The following is a 12,170-nucleotide window of genomic DNA, read 5'->3' as shown; positions in this document are numbered from 1 at the left end:
TACAAAGCCTTTCATCAACTGTTGCACTATCTATTTGAATGGTTCAGAATCAAACTTATTTTGCCTCCTGATGCAATGATAATCTGATGGAATGGAATATTCTATATTGGACCTGTTTAAGCAATAGAACGAAAATCAAGCAGATGCCATAAAGGTGAGTTGCACAAAATTTTACCTCAATAGTCCAAGAATGCAAACTTAAAATTAGAAAAAATGTGCACCAATCCAAATAATGTACATATCATAAGGACAAACATTAAGACTTAAATGACTAAAAGAAATGAAAAATTATATCAGAAAAATTTTTCTTACTTTGGCATCTACAATTTGCTAGTTACAGTTGAAGACAAGAAGGGGATTGATAAACTATATCCAACATTAAGCACGTGCAGCTGCTCTCCACTGCAGGCACCAGAGAAGTGTGGGGCTTCACAGCACTGAAATAGTAATCCAGAAGAGTTAGCTGCAAGGCCTCGAGACCTGCTTTGTCTTTGACTCAGGAACACTAAGTGACCCTTAAATTAAAAAAAAGAGTAGAAAATGACAGATTATGAAGGCTCCAGCACAATCAAGAATTCTCTTTCTCGAGGTTCACTGGGAACCCAGAACCTTTAGGGCTACTGACCAAGGTAAGGCAGGCTGGTCTTTACAAAGGGACATATAAATTACAAAGGATGCCTTTTTAAAATCTTGTGGGAGTCAGTCCTAGCTGTACCAGTGGGGAACACCTGAGATTATAGATAATGCAAGTTCTGGGCAAGATCAGTTTTACTTTTAGCTAACTTTAAAAAAAGTACCAAAAATTGCCTTGATAAGATAACCTTGACCAGGGAACCACATGATATCCACAGAGATGTCATAAAACTGTGGGCAAAATGCAGGAGTAGAGACGTTCAGAAATATTTTTTAAAAAGTTCTCAGAAAAGGAGAAAGATATGAGGAGTTGGATTAATTTAAGAAAGGAATTCCAAAACATGGAATTTCACTGGCAGAAGGTAGTGCCACCATTTTGGTTGGGGAGGGGGTCAAGGGAGCTGCACAAGAAGAATGAGAGGTCCAAGTGTTTTGGTCAAAAAGCGGTAAAAAGGATAGGCAGAGGGGCCTGGACCAACGAGAATGTTGACCTTGAGGCATCAAGGAATTGCGAGCCAATGATTCAATGGGAGTGATGGGTAATCAATATTTGATGACAGATGATTTACAGAAGGCAGATGGGTAGGTGATTGGAGGCTAGTCAACAGAACATCTAGGGAGTAAGAGAAAGGCTGATGATGAGCGTGACAATAGTAGCATTCGTGAATTGTTTAAATAATTGGAAATTTCAGTACGACAATGCTTAAAGTCTAAGTAACTTATCTGTTTACTTTTCAAGATTAGCCATGGACAAAATAATTCTGAATTTACCTATCTTTTTGCAGTTCTAATTATGCTGCATTAACGTTTTTTTCTGCATTGGAGGTAGAATCAATCACCAGATTTAAGAAAGAAATGGATATATTTCTGATGAATTGCAGGATAAAGAGCTGTGGGGAACAGGAAAGAAAGTGGAGTTGAGACCAGAATAAATCCAACCATGAAATAGCACAGTGGGCTCTAAAGAGCCGAACAACCTCTAACTCTTTCACACACAATCCCTTCATTGTGGAAACAGGCTCTTCGGCCCAACATGTCCACGCCAACCCTTGGAGCATCCCATCCAGATCCATCACCTTATAACCCTTAGCATGGCCAATCCACCTAACTTTCACATACATGGATTTTCCAATTTTGGCTTCTTGAGCCTCTGATGCTTTGGAGAGGAAGCAGAGGAGATTCACCAGAATGTTGGCTGGTATTCAGGGCACTAGCTGTGAAGAGAGGTTGAGTAAATTAGATCTATTTACATTAAAAAAAGGGAGGTTGGGGGAGCGGGGCCTGATTCAGGTCTACAAAATCATGAGAGGTATAGACAGGATGGATAGCAAGAAGCTTTTTCCCCAGAATGGGGTCTCAGTTATTAGGGGTCACGATTACAAGGTGAGAGGGGAGAAGTTTAAGGGAGAGATGCATGGCAAGTTCTTTACGCAGAGGGTGGTAGGTGCCTGGAACATGTTTCCAGTGCAGGGGATACAGGCAGGCATGATAGCGTCATTGAAGATATATCTAGACAGATACACGAATGGGCAGGGAGCAGTGGGATACAGATCCTTGGAAAATAGGCTACAGGTTTAGATAGAGAATCTGGATTGGCGCAGGCTTGGGGGGGGGGGGGTGGCGAAGGGCTTGTTCCTGTGCTGTAATTTTCTTTGTTCCTTGTTCTCAGCTGTCAAATTTCCTTGCTAAACCTCCTAAACTCTATCTTTCTTTTCCTTAAAACCTCTCCTTTTGACTAAGTTTTATGTGTGTTCTCATATCTCCTTCTGTACTTTCACATTAAACTTTATTTGACAATCGTCCTGCAAAATAACAATCTGTTGGAAAAACACAGCAGGTCAATTAGATGTGGATGAAGACAGTAAACATTTCAGGTTGATGATACAAAAAAATTGCTGGAAAAGCTCAGCACATCTGGCAGCATCCGTGGAGGAGAAATCAGAGTTAGCATTTTGGTTTCGGTGACCCTTCCTCAGGTTGATGATACTCCATCAGAAAGTTCTGAAATAGACGTTAATTATTTTTCTACTCGAGGGTTTTCATTAATTTTCTTCCGACTTCAGAAATCCGGCAGCTGCAATACTTTGTTCACAAAATGCTCAAGCATTTCATTGAATTAAAGCTGCTGTAGGAAAGCAATTTGGTGGAACTATTGCTCTATGAAATGAGCTTATGCACAATTCCAATCACAGACAAGAAAATCAGGAACAAAAACAAAATTGCTGGAAAAGCGCAGCCTGTCTGGCCACATCTGTGAAGGAAAAAACAGAGTTAATGTTTTGGGTCCGGTGATCCTTCCTCAGAACTGGTTTCGGGTCACTGGACCTGCTGAGCTTTTCCAGCAACTTTGTTTTTGTTCCTTATTTACAGAATCTGCAGTTCTTTCACTAAGAAAATCAGTAAGTTGTTTGCACGTACTTATTTCAGATAACTAAAAAAAATTACCCTTCAATTTACTTTTGCATCCTGTAACCCATTTATTCAGAAGTGTTCTTAAGAAATATAATCTTTTATCTCTCATTCAGAAATATGAAACAGAAAATTTTCACAAATACAAGAAATGAGCAGCTATTTCTGTACTACACCACATTTTTTCCTCTCGCATAGCTCAGTTCTGATATCTAGTTGAACCACAGGCAAAAAAGGATACATTTGACTTGTTTGAATTCAGGAACATGACTTTGCATGTTCGAAAATTTTTAAGTTACTAAGTTATTAAATTTATTAAATTTTGACCTTTAAAGATTCCTACCTTTGAAAAAGCAGTCTTCATTATGGACAACTGAAATTTTTTGTTTCTTCAAGCAGGCAGCACGATGAAGTTCACAATGGTTTTCATAAAGTTCCCCATCAGAACCACACACAGGTTTGTAATTGGGCTTGCACCGCTCCATGCATGCACAGTCCGCCTGTCCTGTCTCTTTGTTTACAATACAATGTCGGCCAAGCCCACAGTACTTGTTTTCACAGGGTCCAAAGTAACTATCCTGTCCGTAGTATACTGAAAAGCAAAAAGAACCAGATTTACCATTACTTTCCGGTTTATATAACGTGAAAAACAACTATACGTCACATCACCTTGGGTCAGCAATGATTGACTTGATTGCTTTTAAGAGATTTGCAGCATAACTGCAAAACAAAGATTTCATTTAATTTGTGGCTTGTTAATTGTGACAAAAAACAAATTCTTATTTCTTTTAATTGACCAAAATATTTCATATGAAGCAAAATAAAAATCTAGAAATTAATCTCTGCATAAGAATATTTGTTCTCTTAAATTTTCCTCAGTCTAATAAGCAGCATTTTCCAGGCTTTAGCTTTTTTTTGTGGAATTTGAGAGATATTCACTTACAGTTATAACAACTCGTACAATACCTATTTTTATGCAGGAATACAACTTCAGCTACAGAGTAAACTATAACACCTTTTGCCCGCTACATCATCACATAGTCATAAAAATGCCAGTACAGGGTACAGTATCTGCTGTCTTGCCATTAGTGGCACATGACCATTTCTCAAAAAAGAATCTCCCACAGCATCTGATTAAATTTTCAGCTCTTGCAGCAGCCAATCTTATGCCTATTCTGAGCAAATGTAGCAATTTAGTGTCAGTTTTGGACTACAGGTAATTTGTTGCTGTGGATCCTCAACTTATGAGAAAGTATCTAGAGCTTGTCTTATATAAACACCTATAAATTGGTCTCTCTCATTCATCCTGATGTAGAATCTTGGAAGTCATGGGGTGATTTTGATTCACAGATGAAAAATAAATGATAATAATTTAGCTGCCTGTGAGACATCTCATCCAGTTGTCATTTTTACTATCACCCATTTTACACTACCACTCAAAATCAAAGTGAAACCATTGGATAATAAAATGTGAGGCTGGATGAACACAGCAGGCCAAGCAGCATCTCAGGAGCACAAAAGCTGACGTTTCGGGCCTAGACCCTTCATCAGAGAGGGGGATGGGGTGAGGGTTCTGGAATAAATAGGGAGAGAGGTGGAGGCGGACCGAAGATGGAGAGAGTATAGGTGGGGAGGTAGGGAGGGGATAGGTCAGTCCAGGGAAGACGGACAGGTCAAGGAGGTGGGATGAGGTTAGTAGGTAGGGGATGGGGGTGCGGCTTGGGGTGGGAGGAAGAACAGGTTAGGGAGGCAGAGACAGGTTGGACTGGTTTGGGGATGCAGTGGGTGGAGGGGAAGAGCTGGGTTGGTTGTGTGGTGCAGTGGGGGGAGGGGACGAACTGTACCAGCCCAGTTCGTCTCCTTCCCCCACTGCACCACACAACCAGCCCAGCTCTTCCCCTCCACCCACTGCATCCCCAAACCAGTCCAACCTGTCTCTGCCTCCCTAACCTGTTCTTCCTCCCACCCCAAGCCGCACGCCCATCTCCTACCTACTAACCTCATCCCATGTCCTTGACCTGTCCGTCTTCCCTGGACTGACCTATCCCCTCCCCACCTATCTTCTTTTCTCTCCATCTTCGGTCCGCCTCCCCCTCTCTCCTTATTTATTCCAGAACCCTCACCCCATACCCCTCTCTGATGAAGGGTCTAGGCCCGAAACGTCAGCTTTTGTGCTCCCGAGATGCTGCTTGGCCTGCTGTGTTCATCCAGCCTCACATTTTATTATCTTGGATTCTCCAGCATCTGCAGTTCCCATTATCTTTGAAACCATTGGAAGTTGATACTATTTTGACTGAGAATCTGGAGACGAACAGATCAGATTCTCAGCCACTGTTCCACACACTTCTGCTGCCAATATAGCATTGAAAAGGAACAGCAATTATCATACATCAAACACCAATCATTTGTGATTTTTCTTGCACAACTCCATACTATAATCCATTGCATCTTTGAATTAAATTCAATCATGTGTATTTATTCATTTCATATTTGCCTTGTAGTATAACTGCATATTATTTAATAATATTATTGCTCATTATGTTCATGTTAAGCTGATCAATGCTAAGAACTCATTACATTTAAGAAACAAAGAAAACTTTTTAAAAAAAAAATCAGCATTACAATACAGAAAAGGAGATGGCAATGCTAAAGTTTCACATTAAGAAGCAAGTAACAACAGGGCAAATTTTTAGTTTCACCACACTTTGCTCATCACTAGCTCATTGTCATTCAAATGAGGGCAAACTAACTTGTTTGCATACAATCAATAAAATGCATTCACAAAACTGCTACTGTAGGCAGAGATAATGGGAACTGCAGATGCTGGAGAATCCGAGTTAAAGTGTGGAGCTGGATGAACACAGCAGGCCAAGCAGCATTTCACTGGTTGGGAAAGAGTGATAAATCAGTGAGCTTCTGATTTCAGTGATGCACCAAAATGCGGATGCCAGAAGCAATCGCTCTTTTTAGTTGTTAGTAACAGTTATCAATCTGCACTGAGTCTCACTGTTAATTTTATAACAACATCTGAGCCAATGCATTATCTTTACTTTAGTGACTAAACTGTTCAATAGACTATTTCTTCTTCCACATAAAATCAAAAACGATGACCTACCTTTTGCAGTGAGTTAGGCCTGGATTCTCATTTCCTATTGTAGAATGCAGATTCAGGATATCTCCTGACTCTGTGAAACATACCTGGGAGGTGGCCCGGGTTGGGGGGAGGGGGGGGGGTGGTAAGATACTCATTCCAGGCTGAGTTCACGGGCAGCATGGTGGCACATTGGTTAGCACTGCTGCCTCACAGTTGCAGGGACCCGAGTTTGATTCCGGCCTTGGGCGACTGTGTGGAGTTTGCACATTCTTCTCGTGTCTGCATGGGTGGTCCAGTTTCCTCACACAGTCCAAAGATGTGCAGGGTAGGTGGACAGGCCATGCTAAATTGCCCATAGTGTTCAGGGAGGTGTAGAGTCGGTGGGTTTTGAGGGAATGGATCTGGGTGGCATGCTCCGAGGGCCGGTGTGGAAGTATTGGACCACACTGTAGGGATTCTATATCTGTCTAGTTCTATGGGGAACAAATATGGAAAGTGCTGCGTTTGATGGCAAACTGTGTTGACTGCCTACCTTGATGCATGAACACTGAATTGCAGTTATAAAAAAAACAAATTTAAGTAACAGACTTCCACACTTCACTTCTCAACTCTGTTCAACTCCAGTCTCATCCAGCCACTTCACACCCGGCATATTCACAATCCATCATATTCTCCAGGCCACTCTTATACTCCATTGTCCAATATTATTGTCTTTCATGGGTGGCACAATGGCTCAACGCTGCAGCAGCAGTGGCCAGAGTCCAATTTCAGCTTCAGGCAACTGTATCAGTCTCTTCCGGGTTCTCAAATTTCCTCCCACAATCTAAAAATGTCCATGTTAAACTGCCCACGTGTGGGCTAGGTAGTTCAGCCATGGGACATGCAGGGTTACAGGGTTAGGTCTGGGTGTAGGCGACCTTTGAACAGGTAGTGTGGACTTGATGGGCCGAATGGCCTGCTTCCACGTTGTAGGGATTCTATGACTCATAACCTCTCTGTCTCAATATGCATCTCTACGTAGCTCCATTGTCCCAAATAACTCAAATCTCACCTTGTCACGCCACACATTCTCAATGATTCCTCATCCATTATGCCAACACGTGCCCTTGCTCCTGCACTTAGGGCTTTATTGGTCTCTTTGCAAATCAAGTTTAACTGATGTACTAAATCCTTTCCCTTATGAAAACAAATATTTAAGCATTTAATTTCTATTGAAAATACTCATATTCTATATTTATTTTCTCACTGTGATCCCATTTTGAGGTTTGAAAATTGTCACAATCTGCAAGATTGACTGTGAGAGTGAAAGCATCAACAAACAAAATGCCAAATTTCAAACTAGTAACAAAATCTATTATGGGAGAAAATTGTGCTAATTGATTGACCAAGGCATAACAAGAGGAATCGCCAAGAAAAAGTAATGGAACCTTAAGGCCCAATACTCCCAGATTATTCAAACCTAGCATTTTCTTCAAATTACTTAAGAGCTTGCAGACCTTATGATTCCCTATCGCTCTCGAACACAGAACATAGAAGAGTACAGCACAGTACAGGCCCTTCAGCCCACGATGTTGTGCCGTGGAATAATCCTAACCCAAAAATAAAATAACCTAACCTAAATTCCCCTCAGTTCACTGCTGTCCATGTGCACGTCCAGCAGTTGCTTAAATGTCACTAATAACTCTGCTTACATGACTTCCACTGGCAAAGCATTCCATGCGCTCACAACTCTCTGGGTGAAGAACCTCCTTCTGACGTCTCCTCTACACCTTCCTCGTAACACCTTAAAACTATGATCCCTCAGGGCTGTCAATCCTGCCCTGGGGAAAAGTCTCTGGCTATCGACTCTATCCATGCCTCTCATTACCTTGTACACCTCGATCAGGTCACCTCTCTTCCTCCTTCTCTCCAGAGAGAAAAGTCCGAACTCAGTCAACCTCTCCTCATAAGACAAGCCCTCCAGTCCAGGCAGCATCCTGGTAAACCTCCTTTGCACCCTCTCCAAAGACTCCACATCTTTCCTAGATTAGGGCGACCAGAACCGGATACAATATTCCAAGTGTGGTCTCACCAGGGTTTTGTAGAGCCGCAGCATAACATTGCGGCTCAAACTCGATCCCCCTGTTAATGAAAGCCAAAACACCAAATGCTTTCTTAACAACCTTATCCAGTTGGGTGGCAACTTTGAGGGAGCTATGCACTTGAACACCAAGATCCCGCTGTTCCTCCACACTGCCCAGAATCCTGCCTTTAATCCTATATTCAGCATTTAAGTTCGACCTTCCAAAATGCATCACTTCGCATTTATCCAGGTTGAACTTCATCTGCCATTTCTCAGCCCAGCTCTGCATTCTGTCAATGTCTCGCTGAAGCCTGCAATAGCCTTTGACACTATCAACGGCACCTCCAACCTTTGTGTCATTAGCAAACATACTAACCTACCCCTCAACCTCCTCATCCAAGTCATTTATAAAAACTACAAAGAGCAGAGGCCCAAGAACAGAGCCCTGCGGGACACCACTCAGCACTGACCTCCAGGCAGAATACTTACCATCAACAACCGCTCTCTGCCTCCTGTCAGCCAACCAATTCTGAATCCAGACAGCCAAATCACCCTGTATCCCATAACTCCTGACTTTATGAATGAGCCTGCCGTGGGGAATGTTATCAAATGCCTTGCTGAAGTCCATGTACACCACATCCACTGCTCGACCCCCATCAACCTGTCTCGTGACTTCCTCAAAGAACTCAATAAGATTTGTGAGGCATGACCTGCCCCTCACAAAGCCATTCTGACTCCCGTTAATCATACTATGCTTTTCCAAATAGTCATAAATCCTATCCCTCAGAATTCTTTCCAAAACCTTGCTGACCACAGACATAAGACTGACTGGTCTGAAATTTCCAGGGATTTCCCTATTCCCTTTCTTGAAAAGAGGAACAACATTTGCCTCCCTCCAATCTTCCGGTATGACTCCCGTGGAGAGTGAGGAAGCAAAGATCTTCGCCAGTGGCTTAGCAACCTCCTTTCCTCGCTTCCCGGAACAACCTAGGATAAATCTGGTCTGGCCCTGGGGACTTATCAATCTTAATGTTTGCCAAAATTTCCAGCTCATCAACTTCCTCAATCTTGATCTGTTCAAGCCTGTTTTCCTGCTCCTCAAAGTTCTTATTCACAACTAGGTCCCTTTCCTTAGTGAAAACCAAGCAAAAACAAAGTCATTTAGGGCTTCCCCTATCTGCTCAGGCTCCACGCACAAGTTCCCTATGCTATCCTTGATCGGCCCTACCTTCTCCCTGATCATTCTCTTATTCTTCACGTACGAGTGAAGTGCCTTTGGGTTCTCCCTAATTCTTCCTGCCAAGCCTTTTTTGTGTCCCCTCCTGGCCCTCCTCAGTCCAGTTTTGAGCTCCTTCCGAGCAAGCCTGTAATGATCTAAAGCTGTGCTAGACCCTTGCTTCCTCCAAATTGCGTAAGCTGCATTTTTCTTTTTGAGGAGAAGCACCTCTGTTTGCATCATCCAAGGCTCCTTAATCTTACCCCTTCTTCTCAGAGGAACAAATTTATGCATCACTCGCAACAACTGCTCCTTAAACAAACAAACAAGTCTCCACATGTCTGTTGTGCCCTTTCTGTGGAACAATTGCTCCCAATCTGTACTTCGCAACTCCTGCCTGATAGCGTCATAGCTTCCTTCTCCCTAGTTAAATATCTTCCCCTGGTAACTGCTCCTTTCCCTTTCAATGGCTATGGTAAATGTGAGGCTGCTGTCGTCACTGTCGCCAAAGTGTTCTCCCACCACAAGATCTGATACCTGTCCTGGCTCATTGCTGAGCACCAAATCCAAAATGGCCTCCCCCCTTGTCCACCTGTCCACACACTGAGTAAGGAAACCCTCCTGACAAAAACAGCTCCATCCAAACCATCTGCACTAAGGAGGTTCCAATCAATATTGGGAAAGTTGAAGTCACCCGTAACAACAACCCTGCTACGTTTGCACTTTTCAACAATCTGCCAGCCTAAGGGTTCTTCAATCTCCCTACTGCTGTTTGGGGCCTGTAGAAAACCCCCAATGAGGTGACTGCTCCCTTGCTGTTCCTAACTCCCACCCATACTGACTCAGTCGACAAACCTTCCTCAGCAACCTCAGCCCATACCACCTCAGTAGACGAGTCCTCATCAAAAGTTCTTTCAGCCACCGTTATACTGTCCTTGACCAACAAAGCTACACCTCCCCCTTTATCCATTATAATGCCTCATTCAATCAAAGTCGACTTGCCAGAAAAAAAAGCATCTTATGAATTACTGTGATCACAGAATCATGATTGTTTGAAATGTGCACACTCATTAACAATCTTGCAATTATCCTGTTGAGTACAAGATCTAACATTTTCCTAATATGGATACCCAGCTTAGAGCCCTGCAGTTTCCTTTTTATCACCCTCTCTCCGATCATGGTGTTTCATTTACTACTTCCAATTCACTGGAGGCAACTGTAAAAACAAAGACAACTACAACATATTCAATCACTGTGGCCATCTTTCAAAACTAAGCCTGGTTAGACCCCACTTGGAGTTGTGAGGGCAGCACCGTTGAAGGGAGTAGGTTTACAAAGAATGATAGTTGGACTTCAGGGGTTAAGTAATGAGAAGAGATTATAGAAATTAGGTCTACTTTCACTAGAATTTATAAGGTTAATGGGTGATCCGATCACAGTCCAAGATGTTAACTTGAAAAGGCATTAATCACCTTTCAATCTGTAAGAAGTGTTCAGGAGTCTGTAGAATCTTGCAAAATGACCAATATATCCACTACTTTGAGGGCCAATTAACTTTAAAGTGTTAATTTCCCCGAACACCATTCCTCTACTAGTACATATTTCCTCCAGTTCCCCCCGCTCACTAAAACTTGTGCTCACCAATGCAGAGCCAAAGTATTTATTTAGTTAGCCAGCCATTTCCTAGCCCCCCATTATGAACTACCCTGTTATCAACCGTAGGGCATCTACAGTTTCTCTTCACATACAAACTTTACAGTCAGTTTTTATGTTCTCTGCAAGTTTCAATTACTAGGGTCATGAGTTCAAAGTGTGAGGAGGAAAGTTTAAGGGAGATATGCGTGGCAAGTTCTTTACACAGAGGGTGGTGCGTGCCTGGAACGCGTTGCCAGCGGAGGTGGTAGATGCAGACACGTTGGCATCTTTTAAGATATATTTGGACAGGTACATGGATGGGCAGGGAACAAATGGACACAGACCGTTAGAAAATAGATGACAGGTTAGACAGAGGATCTTGATCGGCGCAGGCTTGTAGGGCCGAAGGGCCTGTTCCTGTGCTGTAGGTTTCTTTGTTTCTTTCTTAATCTTGTTTTCTATTTTCCCTTAAAATCAATCAGTTCGTCCTCCCTTGCTGAATTCTACACTGCCCCGTTTACAAGTTTTTTTTTGCCCTCCATCCCTTGCTTGGATCTAATACCATCTCTGATTCCACTTGTAAGCTATGCTTTTTTAAAAAAAAATTCATGTGGGAATTTTTTTTGATAGACACATGAACAATGCCATTCATTCATGTACTCTTCCAGTGATTGCCATTGCTTTTCCACCATCATCCCTTTAAGTAACATTCCCCAATTTATCATAGATGAAATGACGATAGTGGGTAGGAACTACTTAAATTTGGGACCTTAATCTCAGAATCAACTACGGGAGTCTCCACCTTGGTGAGGAATTGACCATATTACGGTCAAATATCCTCAAGGGGCCTCACACAACTAGAGCAGGTAGCATGGTGGCTTAGTTGTTGGCACTGCTGCCACACAGCCTTGGATGTGTGTGGAGTTTGCACATTATCCCCATGTCTGCACGGGCATGCTCAGGTTTCCTCTCAGTTGTGAGATGTGCAAATTAGGTAGGTTGCATGTAGTAAATTGCCCTGTACTGTTCAGGCACATGCAGGTTTGATGGATTATCCATGATAAATATGAGGTTACAGGAATGGGGAAAGGAGGCTCTCTCATTTCCCATCTCTGGTCACC

General features: G+C 42.6%; 1 protein-coding gene across 8 annotated transcripts in view; it reads right to left on the bottom strand.

Moving 5' to 3' along the window:
• fstl5 (follistatin-like 5) overlaps positions 1–12,170 on the bottom strand; it is a 568,620-nt gene that overhangs the window by 256,953 nt on the left and 299,497 nt on the right. For all 8 annotated transcript variants that reach the window (XM_059645031.1, XM_059645027.1, XM_059645034.1 and 5 more), the window contains one exon: positions 3,386–3,634. In XM_059645031.1, coding sequence (XP_059501014.1) covers positions 3,386–3,634 — 249 coding nt within the window. The remainder of the gene's footprint in view (positions 1–3,385; positions 3,635–12,170) is intronic.

The sequence above is a fragment of the Stegostoma tigrinum genome, chromosome 1, assembly GCF_030684315.1.
Source record: "Stegostoma tigrinum isolate sSteTig4 chromosome 1, sSteTig4.hap1, whole genome shotgun sequence".
Classification (NCBI taxonomy): domain Eukaryota; kingdom Metazoa; phylum Chordata; class Chondrichthyes; order Orectolobiformes; family Stegostomatidae; genus Stegostoma; species Stegostoma tigrinum.
Note: the sequence above shows the minus strand (reverse complement) of the source record. Positions and strands in the feature narration are given on the sequence as shown.